This window comes from Calonectris borealis, chromosome 16, assembly GCF_964195595.1.
Source record: "Calonectris borealis chromosome 16, bCalBor7.hap1.2, whole genome shotgun sequence".
Lineage (NCBI taxonomy): Eukaryota > Metazoa > Chordata > Aves > Procellariiformes > Procellariidae > Calonectris > Calonectris borealis.
In genome coordinates, this window is record NC_134327.1 from 16,561,203 (window position 1) to 16,578,078 (window position 16,876).

Here is a 16,876-nt window from a genome sequence, read left to right on the forward strand (position 1 = left end):
TGTAGCATGGTCTAAGACTTTCCTTCCATCTGTTCTTAGAGCTTACATGGCGGATGCAGCGCTGCTGAGAGGAGCTGTGTTCTTTGTTGGGATGGCTCTGTGGGGTGCTCATCGCCTCAATTCACTCAAGAATTCCCCAACTTCAGTGCTGCCTTCGTTCCTCAAGGTAGGATGGGATGCTGGAGGAAGTTTTTAATCAGGTGTACGTCTGGACCTGTACAAATTTAGAACAAAAATGTGCTCCCCTGTACCAAAGAGATCTTTGCATGCCTGAAAGATGAGAGACAGCAATTGGGTATGGGGTGAAGCATGGGGAAACTAAAACAAGAGAGGATTTAAGTTTGAAACTGAGGCCTCCTTCTGGAATATCTTTGTTGGCCAGAAAAGCAAAGTCGGAATTCTTTTTATCAACTATCTCCATCGTGGGTACTTTACCTTAAAAAACAAAAACAAAGCAAAAACTTTCACTCTTTCCAGTGTGTGGTACAAAAAGTGAGGGACGGTGTCTTCAGGGACAGCCTTGGAGCTCTCTTAAAATTTTCTCATCCAAGTGCATCAAGCAGGAATTACTAGCTTTAACCTCATGTGTCTGCTCTGTAAGATGGGACTGTATTTGACATCTGATCTACAGCTGTTTGCAAGAGTGCATAACTGCACTTTATAAAATGGTTCTTTGCTTTGCCCTTTGTGTGTATAGACTTGAATATATTTATCTCAGACCTTCAGGCTAAGTTCCTAATTAGTAAGGCGTGTTTCATTTGAATTTAAGAGGGTTTCTGATCACTGCTTTCCAACTGTTAACTGACTGAAATGCTTTGTATTCCAGGCCATGACATGTCCCAATGCAGTTGTGTCTTATGAGATAGTTCTGTCCATAACACGTCTAATAAAGAAGTATGGGAAGGAGCTGCAAGCTGTAACGTGGGATATCCTTTTGGACATCATGGAGCGATTATTGCAACAGCTGCAGGTAAGTGTCGAGCCTGTCTTTATGTGCTTTCAATCAAAAGACCTTGCCATAAATTTTTTTGCAAATTGATCTCCTGTTTGTACGCTCTAGTGAACTTTGAAGCTGAATGAAGGTTTAGCCCAATTCTCAATACTGTGCTTCTCAACTGAGTTTTCTGTTTGTATGTAAAAGTTAGCACTTTCTGGTAAGGTAGGAGTCTTTTAGGAATGTTTTTGTCTCTGTTTCAGAGTCTGGAGAGCCAAGAACTTAAGTCCATTGTACATGATCTTTTGACTACAGTAGAAGAACTCTGTGACCAGAATGAATTCCATGGCTCTGAAGAGAGATTTTTTGAGCTGGTGGAAAGATGTGCTGATCAGAGACCAGTAAGACTTTACTTATTATTGTTTTCCTTTGTTGCCAGTTGAATCTGTTTTGTTACTCGGTACAGTTGAAAGTTGAGATAAAATAGCAAGTGGTCAGAAAATCACAGTCAGGACTTATATGAGCCTTATTCTTGGGGTGGGGGTTGGGGGAATGGATATATTGTGTTTGCTTATACACTAAAAAAAAAAATTTCTTGATCTTTCCATGAAAGGAATCTTCTGTATTAAACTTGATAACATACAGAGCTCAATCAATTCATCCTGCCAAAGATGGCTGGATTCACAACCTGCAGATGTTAATGGAGAGATTCTTCAGGTATGAAATCATAACTTTGTGAATACAAGGCACTTTCAAATGTTTCTTGCCACCTTTTCACGTTAGATAATTTTGTTTTCTGAAGTTCTAATGTTAGTAAATGACTGCTAAGAAGTCTGTAGTTCCAGGGCACAGTACATGAAAGGAGTTTCTTTAACAGAAGAAAAACTTTACCCTGAGTTATTTATGCTTTTTTTTTTCTTTATTTCCATTGGATGGTGCTATTCGAATTAGCTTAGGCAGTTATGTGTTCCACTCCTTTGTAGTTCTGACACCAAACAAGACTTTCCTGTTAAGCATCAGGATTGCATATGGTTATCCAGTATTAAAGTTACCTGGTTTTGAGTTGGTACTCCTAAAAGTATTCTTGTGTTCTAAAATATCAACATACAGTAATAACAAACTTCTGTCTCATCTGTGAAATGCTGCCAATGAGCAACTCTTCTTCGGTGCCATATGTTTGGTTTTAAATTTGCTCACTAGAGCACTTGTTCTTCTGACATGTGCTTCCTAGTTTGCATTGGAAATGGGAAAACTGCAGATACAGGTCTCTAGTAAAAGCTGAATTGGGATTCCAGTTTCCAGTTGTTCTTGAATCTGATTTTGTATGTAGAGATATTAACTGAATGCTCAGCTGATCTCTAACAGTTACTGTTCTAACTCTTAAGAAGTTTCTTAGTTTACTTTAATTTTACTTTCCTTTTCTCCTCTCCCCCCTTCCCTAAATATCAGCAACTTTATTTTATTCACCTTGAATTTGCTTTTCCCATTTTAGGAACGAAAGTCGTAGTGCTGTTCGTATTAAAGTTCTGGATGTCTTGTCCTTTGTCCTGAGTATTAACAGACAGTTCTATGAGGTGTGTGTTTATCTGTTTCCGATGATCACACGTGAGATCTTAAGTGGGTGGGAAAGGCTTTGGTGAGGCATGTTTGAAGGTGTGCTTCAGGTCGTCTCTGCCACTGGGGAATGCACAGAACTGTGCTTTAAATGTTGCATGCAATAGACATGTTTCTTTAGGATGCTTGTAGGAGGACTTGTCTTTTAATTGTCCTTAGTTGGATACAGGTATGTGCAACTTGCAGTGGGAGCTGCTGTGTTTTGAGGACATACCTGGTTGTGTATTTGCTTCCCTGTTTTAAATTCATGAATTCCGTATACATTTTGTTTTGGAAGAAAGGAAAGTCAGTGTGAGAGATGCAGAGTTTATTTAAAAGCTTTGTAAAAAGATGAGGTCTGGACATAATCTGACATGAGCAGATTGACTTGTCTTGGTGCTTGCAGTTTAATTGCAATCCAAGATGGAAGCTGCCTGAGAGAGGAGTTATGGAAGAGCTCTAGGGATGTCTTCAGCTCCTTTGAATGTACCCAGAGTGTCAGAGGACAGGAAGGGGCAGAGGTGCTTCTTGGATTCCTTCAAGATTTGTGAAAACATGATGCTGTTGCATGTTTCCCCTCTATCTCAAAAAACCAAGCCCTAAAAATCCCTTGTCAACAGTCTGTTTGAGCCTGGGCTGTCAAGTCTGTAGGATAGACAAAAACCAAAGCATTGAATCCAAGTTCAACAAAAGTCATAAATAAGTCATAAATATTTGGAGGGATGGCATACAGAAATACTTAATTGGCTGGAAGAGGAAAGATCAAGGAACCAAAGAGTTAGTTGAGGAACAAGCCTGATATCAGAATATCAGTGTTCTTTTGTTTGTAATTATTTGTCTCTTTAACATGCTGATTGAACAACTGACAGCAAAATATCAAGGCTTATTAAGGTCTGTCCTCTTGCAGGAAGAGCTGATAAACTTGGTTGTGATCTCTCAGCTGGCTCACATTCCAGAGGATAAAGACCATCAAGTCCGAAAACTGGCCACTCAGCTACTTGTAGACCTGGCTGAAGGCTGCAACACACATCACTTTAACAGCTTGCTTGATATCATAGAAAAGGTGAGGCAAGTTGGTCAATTGTCAGTAGCATCATCACATCTTTTGCCAGATCCTCTTACTGTGACTGAGGAGACTAACCCATGACTGTTGTCACTTGCGTGGTTCAGTGGGCTATTGTAAAATTGCTGGGTTTTGGAGGATGCAAGCCTGAAGTGCAGCGCGGAAGGGAGCTTTAGAAACCCTATCAACGCACATCCGACCTATCTGACAGGGCTTGCAGAATTTCCGGCAAGGATGACTCGCTGTAGTCTTTCCTGACTTTCTAGGGTGGAAATAAAGAAAAGGTGTGTTGCAGATTTAAACCATGTATTGCTTTTCTTTTTAAAAGGTGGCTGCACATTCTCTCTCATCTCCTTCTGAACTGGAAGAGAGGGACTTGCTGTCGTATTCAGCTTCTTTGGAGGATGTCAAGACAGCAGTTCTTGGACTCCTGATAATTCTTCAGGTAAATGCTGCAGAGCATTAAACACGTCTTCTTCAGAATAGTCTTCTGCTGGACTTGGCTTTTTAAATAACCATCCTCTCCCTATTAAATATTCCGACTTTTGTCCACTTAATATTTTAACTCTTGTTTTGATCACTCCTTTTGCTTTTGGCTACTGTATGACTGTTTGCTAAATGTTTTATTTTCTTAATTTCCACCGTACAATGAATAGGAGCACATTTTCATGTGTGGAGGGCAGATGTGTTCATAAACTAGCAAAAGGAGAGTGGTTCATAACCTTGAGTAGATCCATTGTGTAGATCCAGCGTGTCCTGAGATATGATTAAGCAGTTGTGAAGAGCTGGTTGTTCCCACCACTGCCCTTCTGGAACCAGGCAGAGTTGCTCTGGCGCCTTTGCAGAGGTTCTGTCCAGAGCCATCTGTTCATCTTGCTTTCAGGAGCAAGTTTTTGCTGTGTTCGTCTTGAATTCTCAGTGCAGATACACATTTCTGAATGACAAGTGTCAGTCTGCCTTTTGATTTGTGTTTTATAGACAAAACTCTACAGCTTACCCTCCAGCCATGCAATGCGGGTGTACGAGATGCTGATTCACCACGTCCAACGCCATTATATATATACATACAGCCTTGCTGTTGCTAGCAGCATCAGATTGCAGGTATGAGCAATAACCTATGCTTTCAGGTCGAGAGCTGCATGCTGTCTTTGGAATTCTTGGGTAGCGGGTGGGGAGTGTGTGCTCTAGAGCTTGCCAGAAGCAGAATTAAATGTTTCTTGGCTAATAAGAGTATGTATATGTACTGTAACACCAGAAATTATGTCTCCTACGGAACTAGCATCTATTAAAAAGCCCTTTGTACTTGCAAGAGTATCACATGGGGAGGTGGGAGAATATTCCTCTGGTTTGGGTTTTGAGTGATTGCAGTGTCTTCTCTGTTACAGGTATTTGATTTCCTGCTGATGCTTCGAGCTGACTCCCTCCACCGTCTTGGCCTTTCCAACAAGGATGGAGCAGTGAGGTTCAGCCCTTACTGTCTGTGTGATTTTGTGTAGGTTTCTCATTGCATTAAGCGAAAGCTGTTTTCCAAACTATTTGGTGTTTTTGCACGAGCTTGATGGTCTGTCAGTAGCAATCTGCAGTTTTTCTATATCTTCCAAATCCCGATGAATCAGCTGCTAGACAAGTCTATAGTTAAAGCCTAGGATTGTCTCAACTAATAACTCATTGGTGAATAGTTCTTACAAATCACTTACCTACAGAGCTCTCAATCTCAGACATGAAATTTCTATTCCTGCTCACAAAACTTAACAAAAATATTGGTAATTTCCTGCCTAAAACCAGTTTTTACATTGAGGTTTGATTCAATGATTTGTACAAATCTGGCTGTTTTTAATTTTATAGCTTGGTCTGAAGTTCTTTGTGTAACACGCCCCAGAAGATATCTTTCTAAATTTGCTAGGGGCCTGGATAGAAAATTCTTAACCTGACCAAACTGACTCATTGCTGTCCGTCTACTGGGCAATCCTGTGTAAAATGCAATTTATACTGTTGTTTGGTCATTAAACTGGCTATCAAATAGGGTAGCACTGTAGGTCATGTGAATAGGCTGTTCTGATCTTGATTTTACATTACGTGTATTTTTCTCCCTTTCCATGGTGTAGAGAAGCAGAGAAGAGGGCTTCTGAGAAAAAGCCTACTGGTACGCTCTCTCCGCCTTCAGGAAGTTCCAGTGTGTCTTCCCAGAACACCACCATTCGTATAGGGCATCTGCCATACTCAATGGTCTTTGGCGTCCTCCTGCAGTGTTTGAAGCAAGTACGTCCGCTCTTAATGACGTTTTGTCATCTTCATGTGAAATAGGTCAACTTAAACCAGCTGTCTAGGGAATTCTAGCCCAGAATATCTAAATAACATCTGAAAAGCAATAGGTAAATCCTCCTTCTTGGGCAGAATCTGTGTGTAATTGTGCAGCTTTACAACCACCAGTGGGAGCACCAGTTCAGCTCTTCAGAAACTAAGCAAAGCTTTCATTTCACTCTGCTTCAGAGCAGACAAAAAATGTGTTTGTTAAACAAAGATCAGATAAGTCATCCTGTTTCTGAAAGGGCATTTGAAACTAGAAGAAACCCTCCTACTGCAAGTTTTTGAAGTATTTTGAGAATTGATAAATGTTTCAGTCGCTAATAAACTGTAAATATAAATTGTTCATTAGTGTTGTATTGGACATAGTTATGTGCTGAGGGGTTGTCTTGCTCTGGAAGTTAACTTGTACTAGAGGTTAGGAGAACTGAATTTTGGCTCTATCTTTTTGAGCTCAGTCAGATCTGGATACAAGTTGTCTTCTGGTTTGCGGTGCCAATATTGCACCTACAGCTGAATGACAGACAGAAAGTCACTTGTGACAGCTAAATGCCACTTCTTTTTATGTAGCTACCATGGCAAGACATACGTCTGCCAGGGAAGTGGCATGCTGTCTGAAACTTGATTGGTCGTAGTTTCAAACTGAACTGAAATCGTACAAAAATTTTCCACCTTAACTTTTTCTTTCTTTCCAGGAGACAGACTGGAAGGTGTTGAAGTTGGTCCTCAACAAATTACCTGAATCCCTCCGCTATAAAGTGCTATTTTTAACCTCTCCTTGTAACATAGACCTCCTGGCCTCTGCACTGAGCTACATGGTAATGCTATGCACCCTACTGATGTATGAGATCAGATCCTTAGTTTGCTTGAGAGTTGCTTTTGGTGTTTGTTTGTTTGTTTGTTTTTGCTGCAGTCTAATTTAGCATGGTTGTTGTCAATCCTTACCTTCCCTTTTTGTGAGTGTTGTTTTAGGTATTTAATAATGAGTGTTCTTTCTCTATATACGTATGTATTGTGTATGTATACAAGTGAAAGGGAAGCTATGGGCGGTGCCTTTCAACTGCCTTTTAGAGAGTATTTTTAGCAGGAGGTATTCTAACTAACTCTGTGATGTATCAGCTCACAGACAAAAAGACTACTGACAGGCTCCATGGTACCCCAGAAGGCTTTTCTCGCACTGATTTGCATCTGGCTGTAGTTCCAGTGCTGACGGCATTAATATCTTATCATAATTATCTGGACAAAGCTAAACAGGTATGGGGAAAATAAGAGGGTGTGGGGGGGATGGGGCCTGAGCCTATATAGTAGAGCATTTTCTCATACGAGCTCATTAGGAGACTTAAGTGCAAGGTAACACTGCCCTTTTCTGTTATAAAAAGCTGCATCTACTGTATTTGGGGTAGGGTCTGGGTTGAAAAAATACATTGCTAACTTTGTGCAGCAGTAACTGTCCGGTCAGTTGGATTCACTGTTCTCCGTCCAGACCTCTCCCCCCTCGCAGGTCACTGAGTGACTTTACCCTCTGCTGGAAGACCCTGATAAACATAAAAATTCTGTTTAATCAGAAACCTAAATAATAATTTCTAAAATGTCTTCTTGATTAAAGTCCCACCTTAAGATTTTGGCCTAGAATACATACAACATTATTTAGGGTTCTGTGTTAGTGTATTTTGGGTAAGAATTCATGTGCGTCATACAGGCCTTGCAGTAGTGACACCTGGCAAGCCATTCTGAAACGCTAACTGAAGTCAGGAGATGCTACATCAGAGGTTTTCTCTTTACCTGTATTATAACTTTTTTTTCTTTCTTACTCCTCTAGCGTGAAATAGTGTATTGCCTGGAACATGGTCTTATTTATCGCTGTGCAAACCAGTGCGTTGTGGCACTCTCCGTCTGTAGCGTTGAGATGCCCGACATCATCATAAAGGCACTTCCTGTCTTAATAGTCAAATTAACCCACATTTCCGCTACAGCCAATATGGCAATCCCTCTCTTAGAATTTCTTTCAAGTAAGTTGTAATGTTCTTCTACTTTTGATCTTCTGTAGTTGTAAATGTATTGTCTGCACCGAATATGGGTATTTTGATTGTGTTAGTCATATGGAATGCATCGTAAGGGTTTCTTGGTTTTTGGTGATGCCCTTGCACCATCCTCAAGATATAAATGTTTGATCATCTCTTGTTTGTTACTGTTTTTCTATGTAAAGCACTTGCACACACTGGAGAAAGAGACATGCTTTGTGTAGTGTAGCCATACAGTGATGGGAAATATGAAGTTGCTTTCTCCACCTTGCTGCTTATAACTTAAATAGCACGAAATTACACCGTGATGTTAACTTCTATGTCAGCTGATGATTTAGAAGAAACAAAACAATTCAAATTAAACTGAATTGTGATGTTGAATAGTTTGTGTTCTGACCTCACCTGTGGTGGTTTTCTTCTTGAACTGTTCTAGCTCTAGCGAGGCTGCCTCACCTCTACAGGAACTTTGCAGCAGAGCAGTATGCCAGTGTGTTCGCCATCTCCCTGCCGTACACAAACCCTTCCAAGTAAGTTCATAGCAAATGGGCTTCTTCCTCATCTGTAAAATGAAGAGAATGAGACATGCTTTTTTGTAGTACTTGGGTCAAGGTTTTTTATAGGATATTGCTCATTCTGGTATCTCCAGGCTTTTTCTGAAGAAGGGAGGTACTCACCTTGGACAAAATACCTGTTTTTCTTGAACAGAACTTTTGAGGGTTTTTTTTCCTTTATACTTACAGTAGGTAAAGGAACAATTCTGTTTCTCAGATTGAAAAGTCCTTCTGTTCAATTCTGGAATGGCATCATAATGCAGCATTAAACTCTGTGGAGATCTTTCTGCTGTTTTAGGTTTAACCAGTACATCGTTTGCCTGGCCCATCACGTGATAGCTATGTGGTTCATTCGGTGTCGCCTTCCCTTCCGAAAGGACTTTGTCCCCTATATTACAAAGGTAATGGACATTACTGAATCAAACAGTATATAATAAAAATGATGAATTAAAAACTGGTTTGAGAAGTTTAAAGGTTCTGTTTGAAGCTAGAAAAATTCTACTTTTCTTGCCAACGTCTTTTTCAAAACTGACTGTGAGTTCTTGTGCATTGGCCCATGATTGCAGTCTTTCAGGTGCATGTCCTAGTCATTCAAACTATTATCTGTTTGTCTCGATCGGCAGGGTTTGCGCTCAAATGTCCTCCTTTCCTTTGATGACACGCCTGAGAAGGACAGTTTCAGGGCTCGCAGTACAAGCCTGAATGAGAGGCCAAAAAGGTAAATTATATTTGACTCCAGCAGGGTCCTGTGTTCCCTGTTCTAGTGCTCACACCCTTCCCTGTGTTTTTCTGAAGGAGGCTGGGTCTAGTTATCCAAAATCTGACAGTGCATTTAAGCAAGCAAAGTAAACCTCTTTAGGTCAGGGGATTGGTAAAAGACAAACTTAGGTTGGTAAGAAGCTGGAATCAAACCAAGCTGACAGTCTGATAGTACATATGAGGGCATCACTGGCTGTTCTGTAAGCCTTTGCAGTAAGGTGTGGGGCTTTTTGTTGTTAATTTTTGAAAATCAGCAGTCTTTCAGGTTGATGTGTGTCAGTACAGTGCTACCAGAAGTAATAGGGAAGGGTAATACCAGAAGTAATAGAATACCATGTTCATATTGATCGTGTTAACTCCTTTTGATAATTGATCTGTAATGACTATTTAAATGATTGCCAGAGAAATTGTTGTGATTAGCAACCTGTATAAATTGAGAGCACCAATGCTGTGTTTTTCCGTAGTGTTATCTGTCAAGTCAGTGTACTGGGTGGCAGACAGCTGCCTTATGTGTGTCTGGATGTCCTGATCTTTTTTTTGAATCTTGAAACCATTATGTCAGTTTTAAGCAAAGCCTAATGTCTTTAGAAGTCAGAACGTATCTTGCTAGCAGTCCTTCAAAGTAACATTTGCTGGGATAGGAAAATATTCTTTGGAAGGCATTCAGGGTTTCTCTAATGTCCTTTTACCTGCAGGGCTTACCTAAATTGGTTCACTTAACTTGCTTCAGTGTTAATGTGCAGTAAGCGTACAGTGGCATTTGAACCCTGGGGAAAGTGCCTCTACTTTAACTGCAAGGCTCAATGAGTACCTTGCAATGAAGAAACACCATCCCTGCCCTAATGCTATAGCTGTAAACCCTGTTTTGTGTTTCATCTCTCCCATCTCCTCCTCTTTCATTCAGAAACTTGGAAGAGAAGCCTTTTGACACTTGTCTCTCCAATTAGAATTTCAACTAATCTTCTTTCCAAAAACCTGTTAAATTCTACCAGGTTGGAATACTACTGTATCTAAAGGCTTTTGCTAACTGGCTGGATCACTTTCCACAGAAATCTCTGCTAAGGAGTGTGGGCTGTACTCAGGCAGCAACCCGAAACACCAGAATGACAGGGTGCCACTGCCTCTGAGTCTGTCTGAGCTTGGATTCTGCCAAGCGAGAGAGGAAATAGCTTTGAGCAGATACCTGTTTCCTTGCTTGAGAAGCTTCTGTGCTTGGTTAACACTCCTTAAGCCCAAAGAATAAGCATTTCTGTGCCCTAGCTGAGGTGCTGGCTGTTCCAAGAGATGAAGATCCCAGCGGTTCCCAAGGTTGCTGAATGGCACGATGTTGGTGTAGCTGATTGTCTCAGAGTATGAGCCTGTGCTCTCTGCAGTCACATCTCCAGTTATGGCCAAAAGTGATCTGTCAGAGGTTGTTGGGAGAAGAAGGACAAATAAATTCTGATCCCTCCAGGTGGCTGTCTGAACGGTAATAATTCACTGAAAGGAGGGCAAATAAATCATGTTCAGAAAGAGCCAGAAGGGTGAAATTAGTATCTGCATTTTATATACAGGGATGTGAGCTGCTGGACCAACTGTTATGTCCAAATTAGTACTGAGCCAAGCATGCATCTCAGCTGTGACTAATTAAAGTGCCTCTTAGATGTTAATTGCTGTCATCTCCCACATGTGGTTGGCACGGAACAGTGTAAAGGCTCATCTTCCTTTCTGTTCCAGTTGAAAGTCGAGTGGGTTACCTCGAGCCACCTGAAATAAGATAGCTTGTTTGACAGAAAATCATCATGCAGTTAGCAACAGCCAAGAGGGTGTTTGTCGTCTTGCCCTTCCGTCTGTGCAGTGTGAGAAGGATCAGTCTCGTTCATACGGGCTGAGTCTCCCCAGTGTCTCGAGCTGAGCTGAGGGGCACCTCTGACTGGTCCTGGTGGTTTTGTGGTTCACGGTAGAAGCTCGGATTTGGGCACAGAGGTAGAGATGGCTGACGTATTCCCGTGCCTCTTAGAAAAATGTGCTGCTACCTGGTATTGGTAAAGCATTTTAGGATCTGGTCTCTGTGGAAGTAGTCAAGATTTTAGCTGTGCTGAAGTGGTGAGTTGGGGCAACTCAAGAGGTGGTTGAACTGCACAAAACTACTCAGACTCAAGACATTTGTGCTGAATTAGCATTCAGGTGCTCTTGCCTTTGTTTAACAGCGCAGTATTCCAACTATCATTTCAATCAGTTTTTTTGTTTTAACTTGTACTAATTTCATTTGTTTTGTAGCACGTTTAAAATCTTGTTTTCAAAATGTGGTTTGTCTTTTTAATGCTTTCAGCTCTGCTTGTTTGTACGTTTTAATTTTTTTTTTCCTTTTTTGGCATTGTTTTATTTTACATCACCCTCCGGGATCCCCCAATATTGACCCTGTGACCTGTGACCTTTCAACCTACATCCCTACAATGATTTCCTCCCTTCCTGTGACCTCTTTTGGGGCTTGGTGCTTCTCCACCTAGTAGTTTAAGACTAGCCAAAAATGCAAAGCAAGGCTTGAATAACTCTCCTCCAGTGAAAGAGCTGAAAGAATCCTCTGCAGTTGATGCCTTCCGATCCCGCAGCATCAGTGTGTCTGAACATGTGGTCCGCAGGTAGAGGCACTTTAAATGGGGAGAATCCAAGAGCAACTCAGCACTTGGAAATTTTACCACAAGGGTGGGTGGAAGCAGGGTGGATTTGCATGTGGGGTGCTTGCATGACTTCGTTACGCAATAAAAAACTGGCCTTAGCCACAGTCAAAAGGTTTTGGGAAGGTATCATGGATATCCCATGGCTTCCCAACGCCGGCTATTGGGTTGTTACATCACGCCCTGTGTTGTTAGGGTTACTTTGCGCTATTCTCTGATGCTTTAGCCACAAAAATTTCTATTTTCAAAGTAAAGATAGCGAAGGGGGGAAAAACAAACAAACAAACAAAAAACACACAAAAAAAAGGAAAAAGGTTGCATTCTGTGCAAGTGAGAGTCCTGGTTAAAACTCACTAAAACTTCAGGCTTCTAAGCAGTGACTTGCCCCAGGAGAGGCTTTTGATACTCTGCAAACTTACATACGGGCCCTCCTCCCAAACTATGAGGAATAGTTGTGGCCTCAGTTTAGGATTTGTTCTTTGAGGCAAAGGGAGCTGACAAAGTATTCTGATCTGAAGTATGGTGCTGTGAAAACCTTAATTTGTCTTTCCGCAGAGCAGTGAAATGTATGCTCAGCCCATATGAAGCTGTTGCTTTCATGACTAAAGAAAACAAGTTTTGATTGCAAACAATGATTTGCTCACATGAAAGATGAAACAATTTATGCTAATTTTTAGAACATATTTCTGGATCACTTCCCTTGAGTGTTAAACTGCTGTCTGTAACATGTTGGTTTAAAATCTGAACCTGAAGATTTGTGCCTTAATCTGTAAGGACTGCTGTCCGTGGAACTTTATTTTTCGTGTTTTTATTTTTGACTATAACTATATGGTATTTGGGGGAAAGACACTGAAGTGACTGAATTGTGAATACAATTCTGGCACTTCATTCTCTGATATCCCCATTAATCTATTACGTGATTTTTTTCTCTTGTATTTATATGTAAATGGTAGCAACTAAAAGTTCAGATAATTACCCTTAATGTTGCCAAAGAAGTTGCCATGTCATAAAAAATTTGGCTGTACCTCAGCTTAATTTGTATTACAATGGCATAAGGAGTCATCTTTATAAAATATTGCAATCTAGCCTGTTCTTGCAGTCGTTTTAAATGGCATTGCTAACTTGGCTGATTTGAAGGCAGAGTTGCTCTCTATTCTTGTACCAATTTCCTGTTCGGAGTGCAATTTTTTTCTGTTTCAAGTTAAATTAGGTCTTACATAGCTATTGAATTTGGAGGAAAAAATCAATACATGAAAGGGATGCAACAGAGAAAAAAGCAAACCACAGGATTATAAAGTTAAGTCTAGAGTGCCCCGATTTGTGGCTCATGGGCAACTTGTTGCCTGGGAAACTGTGCAGGTCATGGGACGCTTGCCCTCACTATAGATTAGGAAGCTCAAAGCATGGTGCTGCCACTCACTATCTGCTTGGTGCACTTGCCCATGGGCCACCCAACATCAGAGAGCCCTGGCCTGACCTAGTCAGTTGATGGACATTTAAACGTTTCTCAGTCTCTCAAGATAAAATACACTTTCTGCAATGACAATCTACAAAGCACAACATGAGGCTGATCCAAAAATATTTTTATTATGTCCTGGGTTTAATGTCTGGCCACCTCTCTGATCTGGCACATGCATGTATCGCAGGTTGTTCTGCATCACACTGTCTTTCGGGTGACAGGGACAAGCGTTTTGCAATGTGATCTGTCAGTTGGAAACATTCTCTTCTAGTCGGATACAAACATCCATCACTAGTTCAAGCCTGGGCTCTGCAGATGAAAATTCGATGGCTCAGGCTGATGACAACTTAAAAAATCTCCACCTGGAACTCACTGAGACCTGTCTGGATATGATGGCTCGATACGTCTTTTCAAACTTCACTGCGGTGCCTAAGAGGTAGGGGTCAGTCGGTGACCATGGGAGAGATGTTTTTGTTTGAGGTTCATATTTCACCTTATTAGTGGAAAATTACTGTGACACATTCGAGATTCTGGCAGGCCCAGGCTCTGAAGCCATGCCTCGCGGATAAAATCTGGCTTGGCTAAATTGCTTAGATGAGAGAAGTCCATTGGAGCCAACCAGCCCTTGCCTCAGCCTTGAACTGTCCAGAAGGAGATGCCCTGAAGGCATGCTGTCTGTCAGCAGTGCTTTGCTCCGTGTCCTTGCTGGATAATCACAGTCTTCGCTACAGAACTGAGTGTTGTGCCAGCTGGCTTCAAATGGAGGGCATTTACTTTTCTTGCTGGCCCTTCCCAGGAGGAGACACGTAGCTCAGACAAGGCTCGTTCCCTTCTGCTCTGTGATGTGTGACCAGGATTGAACTGGACTGCTCTGTAATGTGTGTCCAGTAGCACTGCTATCAATTGATATTAAATTCAGCTCGTCCCTTACCTGATGGATAATGCGTATGTTGATGACCGGGGGGTATGTTAAAAATGCTGTATAAAGTAGGAAAGCGGGCAGTACCTCCTACGTAGCTACGTGAAATAAGCCACCTGTGTAGGCTCTGTGCTCTGCAGCCTGAGAGCTGCGTTCATCACAAATGTGTTTCTAGGTCTCCTGTGGGTGAGTTTCTGTTGGCTGGAGGAAGGACAAAGACGTGGCTGGTTGGTAACAAGCTGGTGACCATCACTACAAGCGTTGGAACAGGGACAAGGTCCCTGCTTGGCCTAGACTCTGGAGAGCTCCAAAGCAGCACAGAATCAAGGTAAAGTTTGCTCCCATTTCTAGAAATTTCCACCTAACAGAGTCACTTAAACCACTGTTGCAGTGCATCTTTTTAGGTTTTCCACTTACCAGAAGAGGAATGTCTTATTTGTCCAACATGACTGATTCCTCTCTCAATATCATCAATATCATCAATATCTTTTTTTTCCCCCCCCACAGCTCAGACCCTGTTTTGCAAGTGAGACAAACCAAAGAAGCTCCAGCAAAACTGGAATCTCAAGCTGGGCAGCAGGTTTGCAGAAGCTCTCGCAACAGAGTCCGATCCATGTCTGGTAAATTCCTATCCTGGAGTCTCACTGCCATTTCTGGGTCCATGTCGCAGTCTTAATTGTCCAAGTGCCTGCCGAAGAGACCTGTGTCTAAATTAATTTGAGAATCTGGTCTGGTATTTAATAGTGGGCAGATAGCAGCAGCTGTTGGCCTCAGGAGTGGCGATGCTCCTCCTGCTTGGCTCTCCTTGCAGGAAAGCTTTGATGGTTGATTAAGTGGTGAGCACTTGCAGTGAGATCACCTATGTTTATCTAACCTCATGATTTATAAGAAACACATTCAAAGTAAAGTTCTCTTAGGTTCCCAATATTGTAAGTGCAGCTGCTAGAGGAGCTGAAAAGACTTACTGCTTCTGGGATATTTTTAGTGCTAACTAAGCATGGCTGTCCCTTCTGTTTTGTGTCTCTTTTGCTAGGTGGTCATGCCTTACGTGTTGGTGCCTTGGACAGCTCAGCCTCCCATTTCCCCAGTGGCTCGGCTTCCCAAGGGACACAGAGTCCTCCTGCTCCTGCACCTCGATCAGAGAAGACTAATCCTGCTCCACAGATACCTCTGCAGAAAGAAAAAGCAAACTTAGCTGCATATGTCCCGCTGCTGACGCAGGGATGGGCAGAAATCCTAGTGCGCAGACCCACAGGTATCTTTACCCAAGTGTGGAGTGAGCTCTTTTGACTTGCTAAGAAAGCGGAGCCTGGATGAAGAAGCAAAATACATATTTAGTTGCAAATGGATCTCTCTATTGCTTACTGCCTCTTGAAACTAATACATCTGATACTTGATTCTTTGAAATCACTCGTTAGTGTTTTAAACCTACAAAGGACCTGTGAAAAGATTGAAGCAAGGGCTTAAATTTGTATATTAAGTACTGTTACAGAAATAGAGACAGATAATATCAACCCTACTTTGCATTTTCCATTTTTACACTGCTCTGTGGTCTTTCTTGAAAATCTGTCTGTGCTGTGTTTTAGCTTCCCATGCTAGATTTGAGGTGAATGAGGCTTATGGCTAGAGCAGCTGCGTGGTTGTGTCTGCTGTTAGGGAAGGAGTAATGACATGTTCAGTCAAAATTCTTGAATACTGGTATGTTACACAACATTAACAGGGAATTGTCTATTTCATCTGAAAGTTGCTTCATGAGAAAATGACTGACCTGGTATCATTAATTAAAATACCGGAGTGTTTTGGATGCCTTTTGGGAATCTGCTGTAGTAATGAGTTACCAAGGATGGTTTTTGAAGAGCTTGGGGTGAAGTACAGAGCACTGGGAGCTACTTACTGAAAATAGGAAATTAATCAAGTGATTCTGCCAAATGTCAGGAGAACTGAGAAGTTGGTCCATTTTGATTTTTACTTGCAAAATCCAAAAAAATCTGTGCTTTTTTCGATGTGAGTTGTAAACTTTCTGGAGTTGGGAGTACTTAATTTCTTCCCTAATTTTCTCTTACCAGGTAACACAAGCTGGCTAATGAGTCTGGAGAACCCGCTCAGTCCATTTTCTTCAGATATTAACAATATGCCCCTGCAAGAGCTCTCTAATGCGCTCATGGCTGCAGAGCGTTTTAAAGAACACCGAGAAACGGCTCTATATAAATCCCTCTCTGTCCCCTCCTCCAGCTTGGCCACCGGGACAGCCAAACCATCGCTTCTGCAGCGTTCCAATACAGGTGAGAGATGTCAAGCTAATAGCTTGTCCAGCATAGCTGTCGCTAGCCTGTTTAAAGTCTGTTGAAGTTACTGCAGGTCTTCTAGAAGAGTAAAGTTAGTAGCATAAGGAATAACATAGCAATGAGAAGGAGAAACAGTTCTTGTCCCTAGAAGTTTTCAGTGAAAAATTCCCTTCCTCCTTGCTTCTGATGTTCCATCACAAAAGTACCTCTCTTTCTTAAAGAGAAGAAAGAGAGGATAATGGAGCTTCTTTGGAGGAGTAATGTGTTTCATGCTAACTGTTTCCCAAATGAAAATGAACAAAGTCATGGATCTTTTCCCTCTTCCACTTGT

General features: G+C 41.6%; 1 protein-coding gene across 8 annotated transcripts in view; it reads left to right on the forward strand.

The window, feature by feature from the left end:
* Positions 1-16,876, forward strand: part of TSC2 (TSC complex subunit 2) — a 34,861-nt gene that overhangs the window by 6,433 nt on the left and 11,552 nt on the right. For 4 of the 8 annotated variants that reach the window (XM_075165544.1, XM_075165543.1, XM_075165539.1 and 1 more), the window contains 22 exons: positions 40-166; positions 827-970; positions 1,198-1,335; positions 1,548-1,651; positions 2,427-2,508; positions 3,435-3,590; positions 3,919-4,035; positions 4,569-4,691; positions 4,976-5,082; positions 5,696-5,849; positions 6,590-6,712; positions 7,014-7,148; positions 7,714-7,903; positions 8,349-8,442; positions 8,765-8,867; positions 9,090-9,184; positions 11,715-11,846; positions 13,613-13,777; positions 14,436-14,588; positions 14,768-14,880; positions 15,294-15,515; positions 16,327-16,542. In XM_075165544.1, the coding sequence (XP_075021645.1) occupies positions 40-166; positions 827-970; positions 1,198-1,335; positions 1,548-1,651; positions 2,427-2,508; positions 3,435-3,590; positions 3,919-4,035; positions 4,569-4,691; positions 4,976-5,082; positions 5,696-5,849; positions 6,590-6,712; positions 7,014-7,148; positions 7,714-7,903; positions 8,349-8,442; positions 8,765-8,867; positions 9,090-9,184; positions 11,715-11,846; positions 13,613-13,777; positions 14,436-14,588; positions 14,768-14,880; positions 15,294-15,515; positions 16,327-16,542 (2,993 nt within the window). The remainder of the gene's footprint in view (positions 1-39; positions 167-826; positions 971-1,197; positions 1,336-1,547; positions 1,652-2,426; positions 2,509-3,434; positions 3,591-3,918; positions 4,036-4,568; positions 4,692-4,975; positions 5,083-5,695; positions 5,850-6,589; positions 6,713-7,013; positions 7,149-7,713; positions 7,904-8,348; positions 8,443-8,764; positions 8,868-9,089; positions 9,185-11,714; positions 11,847-13,612; positions 13,778-14,435; positions 14,589-14,767; positions 14,881-15,293; positions 15,516-16,326; positions 16,543-16,876) is intronic. The other 4 variants (XM_075165540.1, XM_075165547.1, XM_075165545.1 and 1 more) reach the window with 2 other exon arrangements.